The 18,305-nt window shown below is 43.3% G+C and overlaps 2 protein-coding genes across 2 annotated transcripts in view; one reads left to right on the top strand and one right to left on the bottom strand.

The window, feature by feature from the left end:
• Positions 1-10,048, top strand: part of LOC141084548 (CD109 antigen-like) — a 202,241-nt gene extending 192,193 nt beyond the window's left edge. Inside the window, exons 32-34 of the mRNA XM_073569326.1 lie at positions 1,735-1,879; positions 5,568-5,667; positions 9,618-10,048. Of these exons, the coding sequence (XP_073425427.1) occupies positions 1,735-1,879; positions 5,568-5,667; positions 9,618-9,820 (448 nt within the window). The 3' untranslated portion in view covers positions 9,821-10,048. The remainder of the gene's footprint in view (positions 1-1,734; positions 1,880-5,567; positions 5,668-9,617) is intronic.
• Positions 10,049-12,701: 2,653 nt separating this feature from the next.
• LOC141084547 (uncharacterized) lies at positions 12,702-17,231 on the bottom strand. The gene is made up of 2 exons (XM_073569325.1): positions 16,037-17,231; positions 12,702-13,882 (listed from the first exon to the last, which is right to left on the bottom strand). The coding sequence occupies exons 1-2, from the start codon at positions 17,094-17,096 to the stop codon at positions 13,803-13,805; spliced, it is 1,140 nt and encodes a 379-aa protein (XP_073425426.1). The 5' UTR covers positions 17,097-17,231; the 3' UTR covers positions 12,702-13,802.
• Positions 17,232-18,305: the final 1,074 nt, after the last annotated feature.

Here is an 18,305-nt window from a genome sequence, read left to right as displayed (position 1 = left end):
TCATGTAGTACAATTCACTTCCCATAGTATAATGCACCCCATAGTTCTTCATATAGTATAATGTATTCCCCATAATCCTCAATACAGTATATTGCAGCCCACATATAGTATAATGCAGCCATCTCACAGAGTATAATTCAACCACCCCACAGAGTATGATCTAACCCTCCATAGAATATAAGGCAGTCCCCCTCATATAGTATAATGGAGCCCCCTCATACAATATGATGGAATCACCCCTCATAGAATATAATAAATATAATACAGCCCCCCCATAGAATATAATATAGCCCCGAATAGAATATAATACAGCCCACCTTCCCATAGAATATAATGTAGCCCCATCAAAGAGTATGATGCAATCCTCCCTCATAAAATCTAACACAGCCCCTCATAGAATATAATATACCCCCCATAGTATATAACACAGCCTCCTCCATAGAATATAATATACCCCAAATAGTACATAACACAGCCCACATAGTACATAGCACAGCCCACATAGTATATAGAACAGCCATGTATTATATAGCACAGCCATGTATTATATAGCACAGCCCACATAGTGTATAACACAGCCCACAAAGTATATAGCACAGTCCATGTAGTATATAGCACAGCCCACACAGTATATAGCACAGCCCACATAGTATATAGCACAGCCCACATCTCCCATCCCCCGAGAATGGCCACACAGTCCTGTACTCACTGTTATATTAAAAAAAAAAAAAAAAAAAAAAAACCACACTCCTCTCCTCTTCTCATGCCGCACTGCTGCCGGCTCCTGTCTCAACGGCTGCACAGCCCGACACACAGTGGGCGCGTGATGATACGACGTCATCGCACACCCGCAGTGTCAGAGGCAGAGCGTGGAATGATGGGAGAGGGAGCGTCAGCTGAGGCTCTCGCCTCCATCTTTGCTTTGAACTGTACCGGCAGACGCCGGTATAGTTCAATGCGGTGGCGGCGGGGGGAGTCGGCGCTGGGGGCAGGCGGCCCTGTTGCCTCATGGGTCCCATAGTGGCTGCGTGTTGTGCTGCTAGCTGGGAGCCCCTGGGGAAGCGGGGGCCCTAGGGAGCTGCCTAGTCTGCCTGCCCCTAATGCCGACCCTGGCCAGGAGATAAATAGTGAAGCCTCTTTGTAATCTAAAACTTTATAATAGAAGACATTGTAGCATCCATTAACATTTCATCTTCAATGGTGTTTTTTTTTTTTATTGAAATGCATACTTACTAAACCTATTAAAGGGAATATGTCATAAGATTTTTGCTATGTAATGTGAGAGCAGCATGATGTAGGGACAGAGACCCTGATACCAGTGATGTATCACTTTCTGTATATTGTAAATAAAATCAGTGTTTTATCAGCAGGAGATCATCACTACAGGACTAGCTGTCTCATGCCTCCTATTCCTCCTGCTCTGTATAACCCCGCCCCCACCACTGATTAGCAGCTTTCTGATGGGGTTATAAAAGGTTCAGCATTCCAAGCACTGCTCGATCTGGCAAGATGGCGTGTCACAGAATTTTGGAGCAACTTTTTTCCCCTTTTTCTTCCACTGGTTGATTGATTGATTGGCTTATATACTGCATTTCAACATAGTACAAGCATCCATTCTTGACTCTTTGCCGGCTATATTCAGGACACTGGGTCCTTATTATGTCCTACAGTGTGTTCTTAATTTTAAGCTTCACGGAAAAGGTTTCTAATACAATTCCACTTTTCTGATTTCAGCTACTTTGGGAATAACAGTGGTATGGTTCTTCTGGAAGTTGGGTTCCTCAGTGGTTTCACATTGAGCCCTACGGGTATTCCCACAACAGACATTATCAAAATGGTGGAGATGAAAGATGATAACGTTTTCTTCTACTTGGATTCGGTAAGTTAAGGCCCCTTTACATTTAGCGATGCACCAGCGATCCCGACCACGATACGACCCGGTCAGGATCGCTGGTACATCGCTAAATGGTCGCTAGTGAGCTGCCAAACAGGCAGATCTCACAGCGATGCAGCAACGCAGCAGCGGTCATTACTTACCTGTCAGACGCGGCAATGATGACGCCCTCCACCCGCGTCCACGTGTCGCTCGTCGGCGCCAGCAGGAAGCCCAGCAGGAAGCTCCTGACGAGAAATGGCCCAGGACGTTCTCGCACGATCGCCGATAACCAGCGGGGGAGGCGGTCGGAGGTTAGTATCACATGTAGCGATATCGCTAGCAATATCGCTGCTGCGTCACAAAATCGGTGACGCTTTAGCGATATTGCTATGTGTAAAGCCCCCTTTCGACAAAGTATTTAAATATTTGTTAGCAAAAAAAGACAAAACAGCTGAATATACTATTAAAAAAACAACGAGAGGTGCTGTGACTGCTGTAATAACTGTGCTGTTCTAATTGGGACATTTGTCATCTCCATGACATGATGTGTGGCTTTCGAGGCTCCTTGTTGTAGCTTTGATAACTGTGTTTTGCCATCTGGAGATTATCACTGAGAGGACTAGCAAACCTGAAGCTATGTAGTCCTCCATATTCATAAACTCTATTTGTCTCCACCTACATCACTGATTAGTATCTTTCTGCCTATGCAGAAAGTACACAGAAAGGTATCAATCAGTGATGTGTATGTGTTGAGGAGGGCTTATACAGAGCTCATCATTGAGATGACTAGCAGACAAAACAGTGATTTTATGAAAACTACAGCATGAGCTTCGTAAAGGTCCATTTGCAAGATTTTCATCAAAGAACAATTGTCTCGCAATAATCTTGCTGTCTAAGCAGACTGCATATCACATGCGAAATGCACAAAGTGCTTAATCATGGGGGGATGATCTTTTGTGCTGCACAAAAGATCTTTGTTCTCGGCAGCACATTGTTCTGTGTAAAACTCGGTACTGGTCCAGTCGTCTTAAAGGGATATGTCACAGTGGCAGTGAACAAATCCGTGGCCCCAGGCGGTCATGTAAAAGGGGTAGAATGGAATGGGAATAAATTTTATGTAGTGATTCGTGACGCCTGTTGGAGTGTTCGACTGTAGTATATCCGGCACTGCAGATGAACCCTGGGGGAGTAGATGGTAATGGCATTGGCGATGTTTAACCCTCTCCAACCAGGGCTGACCCCCAGAGAGTGTGATGGAAGTAGAAGGCATGAAGTAATAAGGCAGGAGACAAGGAAAGTCACTTTATCATTTACTGTAGTTCAGGTGCAGTTCAGAGGAGATATTACAACTCTCACCAGGTAACAGTCTTCTCTGCAGAATGGGTGTTATCCTTCACTCTGCTGTGACTCAGTGTAATCTTCCTGCTATTCTAATCTCTTCTCGGACAAAGGCTTCCCGGAGTCTAGAACTTCCAGTATAGCACTACTCACTGTGTTTTCCTCCTCTGGCAGCTTATAGCTTGGATCCTGTGTGAAGCTCAAGCTTCTTCTTGCACAATCCTTCACTGATCCTAGTTTGCTACAGTCTTCCTGGGAAAAACACTCCACTGTTGGTTGTATAAACTCACACAGTCTCTCAGCTTACCACCCTGCTCTGAAAGCATGGATGGCCTAGGGGCTGACGCCCTGATGCTTGTTAGCTTTAGTCTTGGAGGGAGCACATGGCATGGCTTCCAAGAGCGTTCTTCCTCCTTCTTCACTGAAAGCAACAACTCTCAGCTCCTCCCCCTCCCAGTTAGGGTATGTCTGCAAAGCTCTAAGCTTCAGACAAGTAAGGGAGTGAGGTAAATTGTGTGTGTGTTGTGGTCTCTAGCAGATAAAGCATAACTCCCATTGCTCACAAAACACATACAAAACAGTACATATTTAACCCTTTTGTGGTGACAAAGACACAGGGCGCCACATAAACAGGACCTGCACTGCCAAGAACAATGGCAGCCAATGTGCACCGACCAATCTTTTACAAATCGTTCAGTGTGCTTTGTTCCAAGAGATCAGCTGGTGCAAACAGGCTATTAAACCACCACTGATCAGCAACCAGGTAGCTGCTTGGTGCTGTGACAAATTCTTTTTAAAGAGAACTTATCTACTTTTATTAAAAAAATTTATTTACGTGTATGTTTACTTATTTTAGATAGATACAGTCTGCTTCAAAAGTCAGTATATGCCTAAAAACCTGGGTTTTTTTGTACCTATTTTTTTAACAGAAGTGCGCTGCCATCTTGTGGATGGCACAGCTTCTCACCACGTATGTTTCATTCACAGGCAGGGAGATCTGAAGCGCACTGCTCCTTGAGACACACGGCTGCATTATTAGAAGAGTTTTTCCTTCCTGTCTGCAGCTTCGTTATCTGCCATTGTCACACTGATCTGTACTCTGATTGGGGGGGACGACAATCTGATCAAAACAAAGACCAGTGTGATAGTGATAGATATCCGATGACAAGCAGGGACAACTGCAATATACTCATCGCTAGCGGAGCGGCAGTGATCAGTCTTCTAAACAAGTGCAGGGGTCTCCCCAGGAACTGTGCTTATGCTCGGGTGGTCTCCGAGTATTTGGATGTGCTCAGATATTTAGTGTTTGTCGACGCAGCTGCATGATTTGCGGATGCTAGCCAGTCTGCATACATGTGGGGATTGCCTGTTTGTTAGGAAATTCCCACATGTATTGAGGCTGTCTAGCAGCTGTAAATCATGTAGCTACGGCGACAAACTAAATCTCCAAGCATGCCAAAATACTCGGAAAACCCGAGCAATGAGTATACTCGCTCATCACTAATGGGAACACTTCCCGGCCTCTCTTCTTACTATGCAGGGAGATCTCTCAAGTTATCACTCCGATCAGGGCACAGACCAGTGTGACAATAGTAGATAGTGAAACCACAGACAGGCAGGGAAAAGTCTTCAGGTTCTTTTGCACTGCACCTTGGCACCTGTTCATTGGTTGCATCGGGGCTTACGCTCGAACCCCCCGCTGATGGGGCGATAGACTATAATAGTGCTGACAGAGTGAACATGTGCTCTATCAGGCATTATTTTCGGGTTGGTACGCTACTATAGGGGGATACTCAGACGTCCCTCCCGTTTTGTGGAAGGTTTGGACTTAAGCCCCGATGGGACCCACAAAAAAACCGCAGCGTGAAAGCACCCTTCTAATAAAACAGCACTGTGTTCCCAGGAGCACGCACACTCACTCCAAAACACTGAGGATAGTGTCTGCTCCTAGCAGTGAAACCACGCTGCTAGGTATGTTGGGAAATGGCGGTAACGTTTTTCTGATAGTCGGAATAGCATATAATTTGTATATTTTCTCTACATTAATAAAAGCCCTTTCCTCACTGATTTTTAATGTTATATTTAGACTTTTTTTTTTACTAGTGATATGTTTAAATAAAAGGGCAGGGGTAATTTTTGGTGATAGGTCATCTTTAAGATTCTGGTACATTTCAGACCATATAAATACAGTATATATATATTCTAAATACAACATTGGTAGGGTGCAGAAATTTTGACATCTTAGGCTTCTAACTCCATATACTATACTCTCTCTACTTGTTTTTGCTTTTTTTAATATATGAAGACTATGAGCACGCACAAACTATTTTATTATTACACCCTATTCTGTTAGGTTTCCTATGAGATCTGTATTTCTGTGCCATTAGTCCGTTTTTCAAGTGTTGCAAGTTCTCAAGATGCTGTAGTTAAAGTTTCTCAATATTATGAACCAAGTAAGTAAAAACATTTTGGAATATTTCTTCTGTTATACTGTGTGAATTGATGCGTAAGCAAATTTTTTTCTCATGTGCGTTGTGACCTGTCAATGGCCACCCAAATATTGCTCATCAAAGTGATATATGTTTTACCGTGTGTTGTTGCAGTATTTTATAACATCTTAAAACTATTTTGCCATCAATATCTGATTGCTGGGGGTTTAATAGATGACACTGGCCCCAGCGCTGCAGGATGTAAACAGGAGCTGGAACAACACAGCTCCACTCTCTGTGTAATGGCTGTTACCGAGAACTGCATACCAGCTTCTTTTAAATTGAATAAGAGTTGCAGTTCTTGGTGGGGGTGCCAATTATCAGACAACAATAATCTGATATTGATGGCTTGTTCTAATGCTAGGGTCACATATTTTTTAATACCTCCAAAAAATAGGCATCAGGACCTTATCAGGCCACTCCAACTCAGCAGCTAGAGTATGAAACTGAATGGCAAACTGATTAACCCTGGACGAACCCTGAGTTAATGCCAGAAGTTGGAGTGCCGTACCATGGATTACTTGTGGCCCCAAAAAAACCTCCTTCAGCGCATCCAAAAAAAGAGAGGAGTTTAGGATCAGTTCATCACCTCCCTCCCATAACGGCGTAGCCCACTCCAATGCTCTGCCTGACAAAAGGGAAATTACGAATCCCACCCTGGTTTGCTCAGTTGGGAACCATGCAGCCAGCAACTCCAGGTGTATTGAGCACTGATTAACCGAACCTCTGCAGGCATTGCCATCCCCTGAAAATATGTCGGGCAGCGAAAAACGCGGTACAGATGGAACAGAGACCGCAGCAGAAACCATAATAGCGGGCTTTGCTGGCTGCTTGCGCTACCACTGCATTAATATCCACAGCTGTAGACATCCGCTTGAGAGTGGACAACCTGCTCTCTAACAGCTGGATATCCCACTTGAGTTACTGCTCGTCTGACATTGCTAGCCAGACCCTGGCGCTAGTATACTTGCACTAAATAAAATAATAAAGTGCGATCGCAACCCGGAGTCCACCGTGCAGAGATTTAAAACTACTGCTAAGCTAATGTGAACAATGATGAACTAAAGACAGTGTGCAAACTCCTAAATAGGACTGTGTTAACTCCACACAGTATGAACAGAACGCGCAACACTCAGCACTGTTAGCTTCACAGAGAGGTAGAGCAAAAGGGTTGCGCTCGCTCTGTGACTGACCCGTGCCAAGCGCACACGTGGCCGAAAAAGATGCTGAGACACAAGAAAAATACAAAAACTGACACTATCTACAACCTTGGAGACTTAACAGTGGAGCACAGCTCTTCAAATAAAAAAGCCAAGAAGCCAGCGCTAATTTCTAACTGTACTTTAAACTGAGACATTTGGCAAACAATTGATCAATTCTTTGAGCCACCCCGCCACATCATGGCATTCTCAGATGGGGCAGTCCTACTCTACATTTTTTATATACACTAGGCCATTGCAGCCTCCTAAATGTATTAAAAGCAAGACTATATTAAATTCAAACGTACCTGAAGCATTTCTGAAACACTCTCATGGCGCCAGAAGGGCAAGCGCAGATAAAGGCCACAGCTCTTTGGTTGAAATTTGCCCTGTACATCCACTGTGCTAACTGCACACATGTGGGAAACAGATGCTAAGCCAAGCGGGTACAAAAGCCCTAACTGGCTAAAATTCAGATGGTAACTAAACATGCATAGTGATCACGTATCCACTCATACTCACCAACCATAAATGATACTAGCACATCAGTGTGCGCCTCTGACAGCCGTTTATACATACGGTTCATGTCCAGACAGACAGGACCTTGCCTGTGGACCAATCCGGAGCTGCCACATCACCAGAGCAGCTGACGTCTGACCCCAATAGGAAGACGCCACATCACGGACATGCTCAGTAAGGTGATCTCTGGACTTAGCTTCCAGAGTGCAAGGCTGCACCTGTATGCCATTGGTTACTAAAGGCTTAGCTGGAGAGTCAGCAGTAACCAAATGCATGGCATGAACCTGAGCAAGACACCAGAAACGATGCTTGTGTTGAGCAGTAGTCTCAGTGGCCGAACCTGAATGGGAGATCGCAGGGCCTGACAAGGCTTGAGATCCATCCCATGCAGCTGGAAAATCCCAGCGCCTAACACATAGTGTCTGCCATTACTATCTCTTGTGGTATGGCATTCCACTTTCTGCCTGCTCTAACTGTAAAGAACTCTTTCCTGTTTAGCTTTCAGAATCACCTTTCTTCCACTAGTAATGAGTGCCTCCTAGTCCTTAGTATGGCCCTTGGAAAGAATAAGTCATGTGTACTGACCACACATATATTTATACATATAAATGAGATCCCCTCTGAGGCACCTTTTTTCTAAGTGAAACAAGCCCAATTTTTTTTAGCCTCTCATCATATCCCTTGTTGTAATCTAGTTGCCCGCCTTTGAACTGAGTCTAATTTCTGAATGTCCTTTTTTAAATATGGATCCCAAAACTAGATCCTATATTCTAGATGTGGCCTCACCAGTCATTTATAAAGGGGTAACAATACATTGTGATAGCAGGATTTTATCTCTTTTTATACACCCTAAAATCTTGTTTGCTTTTGCAGCTGCTGCTTGACTTTAAGTACTACTGCTCAGCTTACTTGTAACCAGAATACCCAAGTCCTTCTCTTGATCTGTAGTCCCAAATATGGTTACATTTAATGTATATGCAGCAATAGGATTGCTGCGTCCCAGGTGCATTACTCTACATTTATCTACATTAAACCTGATTTGCCAAGTGTTTGCCCATTCAGACATCTTATCCAGATCGTTTTGCAAAATTTACATTTTACTCTCAATCCCATCCAAATGGTCATTAATAAGGAGGTAAAAAAGAATCGGTCCTAGCACATATTCCTGCTGTCCTCACTGCTGACTATATCCCATTTAGGGAATGTACCATTTACTGTATGACGACTCTTTGTTTCCTGTCATTTAGCCAGTTTCTTACACATCTGCATATAGTTTCTTCCAGTCCCTGCATATGGAGCTTGAGGATAAGGCTGTTATATGGTACAGCATCAAATGCTTTGCAAAGTCCAGATAAATCACATCAGCTGCATTACCAACATCCAGATTTGCACTTACCTCCTCATAGAAACCCAACATGTTGGTTAGACACGACTCATTCTTCATGAATCCATGCTGGTTGTCAGTTATTATATTATTCTTTGCAATATATTTCTGCAGGTCATCTCTTATAATGCTCTCAAAAATTTTGCACACTCCTGATGTCAGGCTTACCAGATGGTAGTTGCCTGGCTCCACCTTCTTACCTTTGTTTAATATTGGTACCACATCAGCCGTTCTCCAATCCTGTGGCTCCACCCCTGCTACAAGAGAGTCTAAGAATAAAAGATACAGCGGTCTGTCTGTTACTGAGCTCAATGCCCTCAGTATTCATGGATGAATGCCATCTGGCATGGGGGATTTGTCAATATTTAATTTGCTCAGATGCAGGCATACTTCTTCTTGTGTTAAACTACTTATATCAGGTGGTGAACTTTGATTTATGCCTTGTTGAATGATCCCTGGAACAGTTGATTCACTGGTGAACATAGATGAAAAGAGCCTGTTTAATATCTCAGCCTTTTCTTTGTCCTCTATTATTATCTTATTATCATCTTTTAAAGGGCCTATGCCATTTTTTTTTTTTCCTTTTTGGCATTGATTTATTTTTAACATTTTTGGGGATTTATTTTAATGTCACTGACAATTTGTTTCTCCGTGGATAACTTTGCCAGGTTGATTAATTTTTAGCTTCAGCAGAAAACATAACTGGAGGACCCTTCGGGTGGCTTGCCACAGTGACTCATACAATATTGAAAGGATTTTGAGTCATGTTAAATAGCTTTACATTTATTTGAATTATTTTCTCTCACAAACAGGCAATTTCGCAATACAGATGTATAATTTTCCGACATTGAAAAATACATCATTTTGTGACTTCTGTGGACCCAACTGCAATCAGTGTCAATCAAACGTAAAAGTGAACATTAATGTGCCAGTAACAACTCAGACCAGCAGTTCTACCAAACCAGTTTTCTACTGGCTGTGTCTCTGCATCATGCTTATTTCTTATCTGTTGTAATTTCTTATTGTGTTGTCATTTTAACAGTACCAAACTCTTGATATTTTAATGAATAATTGTGCTAATATATTTATTCAACAATGACCATTACTAATGTTATGACATTGTATTAAATGTAATAGTGAAATTAGAAAATGTACTGTTATATTTTGCCATGTATTAAAAAACATGTCTTCTATGCATAAATATGATTTACATATAATCAATAAAACTATATGCTCAATTACAAGTAGAAATGAGTGCTGTTTTTATAATATTTGCGCCATCTGTTTAATATAATATTCACTAAATGTCTACTTGTACGGAGACATAATAGACCTTCCTCAAAGGTGCATGAGCCTTATATTTTACCTCCATAAAACTGTCATACGTTGTTTCTAGGGGAGAATGTGTCTGTACTTAGAATGTGTCTGAACATTAGTGCATGGAGGCTGTACAGGTCAAAACTAAAAGAGCCGCACAGGCTGCATTCGGTGTCATGCAGATTTTGTGCCAGTTTACCTACTAGATTTAAAGCAGTTCTCTGGGATTATAAAAAAGAAAGAAAATGTCATTATAAATAGATTCCTAGAAAATTGTAATTGGCAAATCATTTCTGTTCTGTCTAAGGAAGCAATCACTGAACACATCTTGTTGCACAGATAGAAAACTGTATTACAATGTTAATAGGACAGGCGCCTGTGAGAATGTGCAGTGACCACCCACGGCTGTTAAACTGTTAAATGTTGTTGTCAATCTTTGACAGCGGCATTAAACTATAAGCGCGCCGAAAATCCCTCCCATCGGTGACCCCATCACGTGATCACCGGTCACCGATGGCTTGGCATGATAACCAGAGGTCTCCAGCAGACCTCTATGGTTGTCACTGTTGTCACTGACAGATTGCTAGTCAGCAATTATATACAGTTAATCTGATCATCGTTTGTATGTAGCACAGCCAATTGGACAAGTGCAGCTTCTAGTCTCACATGGAGACTATTGAAGCATGCAAAAAGTAAAAAAAATGTTTTTAAAAATAGTAAAAAAATATAAAAATTCAAATCACCCCCCTTTCACCCCATTCAAATTAAAACAATAAAAAAAAATCAAACATACCATTATTTGGTATCGCTTTATTCAGAATTGCCCGATCTATCAATATAAAAAAATAATTAACCATGATCGCTAAATGGCGTACCGAGAAAAAATGTCAAAATGCCAGAATTATATTTTTTTGGTCGCCGCAATATTGCATTAAAATGCAATAATGGGCGATCAAAATATCGTATCTACACCAAAATGGTATCATTAAAAACATCAGCTCAGCACGCAAGCAAAAAATAAACCCTCACCCAACCCGAGATCATGAAAAATGGAGACGCTACGGGAATCAGAAAATGGCGCCTTTTTTTAACAAACTTTAGAATTTTTTTTCACCACTTACTGTATTTTACGCACTATAAGATGCACTTCTTTTCCCCAAAATTTTTTGGGGAAATGGGAGTGCATCTTATAATGCATATATACCTTACCGGTATAATGCATGTATACCTTACCAGCATTGCTGCAGGCTGGGATGAGGGGGTGCCCACTGCCTCTGCTGCTGCCTGAGGTGTCCGCTGCTGCTGGGGGCTCTGCCGACATTTCGTGAAAGGCCAGAGCCCCCCGCAGTTCCGTGGTTTCCTCCTGTGCTGAAATCTCATCTCCCGAGATCTTGATACCAAGATCTCCATCTGCGCATGCGCCGGCCCCCTGGCGGCCATTTTCCTGGAGTCCACCACACAGGAGGAAACCACGGAACTGCGGGGGGCTCTGGCTTTTCACGAAATGTCGGCAGAGCCCAGCCGCAGCAGCGGGCACCCCAGGCAGCAGCAGTGGCGGACACCCCAGGCAGCAGCGCTGGGCACCCCAGCAGCACCGCCGGGGACATCAGACTCCCTCATCCCACCTTGCAGCCTGCAGCATCACCCCACTCCTGCCTCCTCCAGCAGCGACCCTGGGACCCCGCTTCACCACAGCCACCACCCCCAGTAAGCAATAAGACGCATGGATTATAAGAAGCACCACCATTTTATTTAATTTGGGTTGCGTCTTATAATCAGGAGCGTCTTATAATCTGAAAAAATACGGTGTATAAAAAAGAACCTAGACATGTTTGATGTCTATGAACCTGTAATGACCTGGAGAATCATAATGGCAGGTCAGTTTTAGCATTTAGTGAACATGGTAAAGAAAAACCCCAAAACAACTGTGTGATTGCACTTTTTTGCAATTTCACCCCACTTGGAATTTTTTGCCCATTTTAGTGTACACGGCATGGTAAAACCAATGGTGTCAATCAAAAGTACAACTCATCCCACAAAAAACAAGCCATTTTGATCAAAAAATAAAAAAGTTATGGCTCTGAGAAGGGGAGCAAAAAATAAAAGTAACTGTGATTGCTAAGGGGTTAAAATACAGGCTGTGGGTCTCCTGACCCTAATTTGCCAGCTTCATAGGCATTTCTAAGAAAGATGAGTTCAGGTCAGGAGTAGTGATGAGCGAGTATACTCGTTGTTTGGGTTTTTCCGAGCATGGTCGGATGTCCTCTGAGTATTTTGGCGAGCTCGGAGATTTAGTTTTCGCTTTCTCATCTGCATGATTTGCGACTGCTAGACAGCTTGAATACATGTGTGGAATGCCTGTTTGTTAGGGAATCTATGTATTCAGCGTGTCTACAAATCGCTAATCATAAGAATGAAAGACAGCAAAATGTGCTGGAGTGGGTTATCAAAATCATAGTGATTTAGATGTGTTGGTAATCACAACCAAGATTCCAGCACATGAATGGATAGTGCAGAACACACTGCATATAACCATAGCAACTGACGAAAAGCAGTGAAAAAGTCCTCATATCACAAGGTAAAGTGCAAAGTAGGTTTTTATTGAAAGGTGAAACAAACAGAACATGGCTAAAAAGTGACATTGGTAGGAAAAGAAAGGCCGGGTGACCATGGCAGCTCCAAATAAATAGTCATGAGAAATGCATGAACATTGTGAAGTGTCTAACTGTCTAAACATAAATAATGTTTGCCCATGGTCGTGACCATAACTACAGGGAAAAAATTCCTACATGAATGATGACAGGCAAAAACATACAATATGGTAATAAAGGAGGCACTTACACAAGAAGGAGCAGCAAGGGAGACCACAGCCGTACCCCAACGCGCGGCGTTTCGGCGATAATGCCTTCCTCAGGGGGGATGTGTAACTGCTGACAAAGGCCCATTATATAGGGGAAGTGAAAGTGAAAGTAAAATCATGCCCAGGATCAAGACACACCCACCCATCGGTCACAGCTAATGCATACAAATCACAGGGGATGGTTGCAAGTGAAAGCACCAATCACGTCCAAGCACCGGACACACCCACCATCCCAGCCATTGAACACCGCAAACGCAGACAAAACACGGGGCCCCGTGCAGTCAAACGTCAGACGGTGGGCAGGAGGGAGGAGGGTGATGTCACGTGGTCCGTGACGCAATCGGCGCATGCGCAGTATGGACAGAGTCAACAGCGGCCATTTTGGAAAAGGGAAAAATGTAGGGGCAAAGCTGGAATCCGCACCAGCATATAATTAACAAAGTGTATAGCAGCCAATATAACTATAGACATAGGGGAGGCCAAAGTAGAATGGATATCATACTAAGTACAGGCAACCAATGGGTAGATAAATGTATCTATATCTGTATCTCTCTCTCTTACGGTACTATAATGTGTGCATGAGACAAGTAAATGTGAGAAAATGATAACAATAATAATAATACAAAAATGAAATAAAAGGAGTCCATACAAGAACCTAACTACACATGAACCAAATCAGGCTAGAAAAGGACATATATACACAGCATTATGTTGGCCCAAATGCAGAAAAAAAAAAAAAAAAAAAAAAAAAAAAAAGGAGAGAAATGTCCAGTCCAATGCAAAAATCAAGAGACCAGGTTGGGCGTGTAGTGAGGATCCGTTAGGCATCACATCCCCATGGAACAGGACTGAAATGTTCATCCACATGAGGGGCCGAGAGGCAGCAGAAACACGAAGTCACTATAATAAGAATAAAATAAATTAAAAACATGCTAAAAAACATACAAACCAATATCACATAAATGGATTATAGGAAAGGAGCAAAAGAGAGGCTCTCATTAAGGCCATGTGGGTGAACAGTCTTGAGTCGCCAGATCCACCGGGCTTCGAGCTGGCTGAGTCTTTTGGACAAACCCCCGCCTCGGACATCAATTTTGAGCGCATCAATACCTTTAACCTTCAATAGGGCAGCGTCACAGTCATGGAAATCAAAAAAATGACGTGGTATGGTTCTGAGGGTAGCGGGGTCATCATGTGTGCGTGCCGCTAGGATGCCCAGCACATGTTCCCTCACTCTTACTTTAAGTTGGCGTGTTGTGAGGCCGATATAAATCAGGCCACAAGGGCAGGTGGCATAATATATGACATATCTAGTGGTACAAGTTATTCTCTGACGAATATCATATGTAGTGGTACCACTAGAGTCACAAAAAGAGTTATCACGCATTATATTGGGACATGCCACACAACCACCACACGGGACACAGCCACCCCCAGGGCTGAGTTTATCCAAGAAGGTCTGTGGTTTACGAGCAGTGTAATGACTGGAGACCAAATGGTCTCTAAGATTCTTAGAGCGCCTAAAGGACATGGATGGTCTAGGGGATAGAAATTGATTGATAATCGGGTCAACCCGAAGGATCGGCCAGGCTCTCTGTAAGGCCATACGTACCTGGTTGGACCTCGAGCTAAATGTAGTAACGAACCTAATAGTCCCATTTTTATTTGGGCGCTGGACAAATTCAGAGCGATATAAAAGATCATGGCGGGAAGCATTCTTGGCCCTATTAAGAGCCCGCTTGATGGACCTGTGGCTATAGCCACGTACCAGAAAACGTTGGCGCAAAATTTCAGCCTGCCTAAAAAAATCATCGTCCGTGGAGCAGATCCTACGAAGACGTAGGAACTGCCCCACGGGAACGGCACGAATAATGTGCTTCGGATGGCTAGAACTAGCATGTAACAAAGAATTAGTGGCGGTTGCCTTCCTGAAGATGTCCGTCTGCAGGACCCCAGCGCGGTCCCTCTTGATAGTAACATCTAAAAAATCAAGGGACTCCCCACTATATGAAAACGTTAGATGGATATTCTGATCGTTGCCATTCAAGAGAGTAATAAGTTGTTCAAGGTCGGCGGGTGTGCCATGCCAGACGAAGAAAATGTCATCAATGTACCGCGTCCACAGGGGGACACGGCACATTGAGAGACCTTCGTCTGACATGAAGAGGTCCCTCTCCCACAGCCCCAGGAAAAGACCCGCATAGGAGGGTGCATAGGCCGCACCCATCGCGGTCCCCTGGAGCTGTAGGTAGAAGGACCCCTTAAAGACAAAAAAATTGTGGGTGAGGGTGAACTCAAGTAGTCTCAGCAGGAGGTCCCTTAAACCTGGACTGAGGTTGGAAGTACTTAAAAAGTATTTGACCGCCTTAAGGCCATCAGTGTGTTTGATGTTGGTATATAGGGATTCCACATCCGCTGAGACTAGAAGAGTATCACCCCCAAGGCACAACCCGTCGACCCTGCGTAATAGATCACCTGTATCACGAAGAAAGGAGGGAAGGCTAGTAACAAGGGGCTGCAGGTGGAAATCAATCCATTTGTTAACATTTTCCAAGAAATTCCCCCGTCCCGAGACAATGGGCCGCCCGGGTGGAACAGAGGAGCTCTTGTGGATCTTGGGGAGAAGATATAGGGTGGGGACTTTGGGTTCGGGTACGATAAGAGCATTATGTAGCTCTTTAGTGATAATGTCGTCCTGTGTAGCATTTTTAAGAATAGTCTCCAACATGACGGAGTAGGCAGAGAGAGGGTTATATGTTAATTTTTTATAACAGACGATGTTATTCAGTTGTCTAAATACCTCCTTCTCGTACATGTCTACCGGCCACAGGACGACATTACCACCCTTGCCAGCAGGTTTAATAAGAACCCCAGGTATATTCTGAAGTGCTCTCAGCCTACATCTCTCCCCAAGGGAAATATTGTCATTAGTAATAAACCGAGGAATATTATAGAACTCCTCCGTAACCACCCGGACGAACATGTCAATGGCAGCACAAGAGGATAATGGGGGGAACTTCTTGGATTTTGGTCGAATGGACGGGGGAATCTTACCTCCATCATTTTCATTTCCAGATGCCAGCTCCTCCAATATGGTTAACGCCGCCTGTTCCTCCTCTGTGGGAAACAGGGATTGCATGTCGTTAGAGTGAAAATATCTCTTGAATAGCAACGATCGCGCAAATAGGTGGAGATCCTTAATTGTATCAAATAGGTCAAAACCAGACGCTGGAGAGAAAGAGAGACCCCTACTGAGGAGCCGCAGATCTGCCGCAGAAAGGGAAACGTCACTAAGATTAATCACCTTATTATCGTGTCCAGAAGCGCCCAGATTCCGCTTGTACGGATGGAACGTATGGTCCCGCAATCTTGCCATCTCATTGTTGGAAGCAGATAGTGAAGAGGTAGACGATATATCAGACTTCCCACTCATGGAGGAGATCGACAGAGCAGAAGAAGCCTTACGTGAGGAAGGCTGGATAACACTCTGTCTCCATAAATAAACTCTCTTGGATGAGTAATCTCTAGAGTCCCTGTTAAATTTGGAAACTTGAGAATCCTGAATCTTTTTAACAAGGGAGTCCATAGTTTTATCAAGATCAGTCTCAAATTTAAGCATTTTATCAGGTGGACATAAGGTGCGGAATTCATTTAGGGACGTGTCAATTATAGTATCAAGATTATTAATAACAGATGTATTGTGCTCAATAAGCAATCTCATCAGAGATACTGAACATACATTACATGTTTCCTCCCACTTAGTGATGAAAGCCTCATCATCAATGGGAAAGGATGGGATAATTTTAACCCTCAGACCTCTGGGGATCATTTTGTTAGTTACATATTTGTCCAAAAAACTCCTGTTCCACCAAAGTTTGGACCTCTTAAGGAGCATATTTTTAATCACAGAAAATTTGTCCTCCAATCCTAAATCCGGAGTCTGTAATGAATCAGCCGTGTTGCCGCTGAACACCCGATCCATTTGGGACAGCCAGGTTTGTTCTCTGGCTCGGAAATCCATAGTGCTGACTGAGAGACCTGTGCATAACACAGCAAGGGTAAATCGTAAGAATGAAAGACAGCAAAATGTGCTGGAGTGGGTTATCAAAATCATAGTGATTTAGATGTGTTGGTAATCACAACCAAGATTCCAGCACATGAATGGATAGTGCAGAACACACTGCATATAACCATAGCAACTGACGAAAAGCAGTGAAAAAGTCCTCATATCACAAGGTAAAGTGCAAAGTAGGTTTTTATTGAAAGGTGAAACAAACAGAACATGGCTAAAAAGTGACATTGGTAGGAAAAGAAAGGCCGGGTGACCATGGCAGCTCCAAATAAATAGTCATGAGAAATACATGAACATTGTGAAGTGTCTAACTGTCTAAACATAAATAATGTTTGCCCATGGTCGTGACCATAACTACAGGGAAAAAATTCCTACATGAATGATGACAGGCAAAAACATACAATATGGTAATAAAGGAGGCACTTACACAAGAAGGAGCAGCAAGGGAGATCACAGCCGTACCCCAACGCGCGGCGTTTCGGCGATAATGCCTTCCTCAGGGGGCATGTGTAACTGCTGACAAAGGCCCATTATATAGGGGAAGTGAAAGTGAAAGTAAAATCATGCCCAGGATCAAGACACACCCACCCATCGGTCACAGCTAATGCATACAAATCACAGGGGATGGTTGCAAGTGAAAGCACCAATCACGTCCAAGCACCGGACACACCCACCATCCCAGCCATTGAACACCGCTGACGCAGACAAAACACGGGGCCCCGTGCAGTCAAACGTTAGACGGTGGGCAGGAGGGTGATGTCACGTGGTCCGTGACGCAATCGGCGCATGCGCAGTATGGACAGAGTCAACAGCGGCCATTTTGGAAAAGGGAAAAATGTAGGGGCAAAGCTGGAATCCGCACCAGCATATAATTAACAAAGTGTATAGCAGCCAATATAACGATAGACATAGGGGAGGCCAAAGTAGAATGGATATCATACTAAGTACAGGCAACCAATGGGTAGATAAATGTATCTATATCTGTATCTCTCTCTCTTACGGTACTATAATGTGTGCATGAGACAAGTAAATGTGAGAAAATGATAACAATAATAATAATACAAAAATGAAATAAAAGGAGTCCATACAAGAACCTAACTACACATGAACCAAATCAGGCTAGAAAAGGACATATATACACAGCATTATGTTGGCCCAAATGCAGAAAAAAAAAAAAAAAAAAAAGGAGAGAAATGTCCAGTCCAATGCAAAAATCAAGAGACCAGGTTGGGCGTGTAGTGAGGATCCGTT

This window comes from Dendrobates tinctorius, unplaced genomic scaffold (assembly GCF_039654945.1).
Source record: "Dendrobates tinctorius isolate UK_male_01 unplaced genomic scaffold, ASM3965494v1 ptg000024l, whole genome shotgun sequence".
Classification (NCBI taxonomy): domain Eukaryota; kingdom Metazoa; phylum Chordata; class Amphibia; order Anura; family Dendrobatidae; genus Dendrobates; species Dendrobates tinctorius.
Note: the sequence above shows the minus strand (reverse complement) of the source record. Positions and strands in the feature narration are given on the sequence as shown.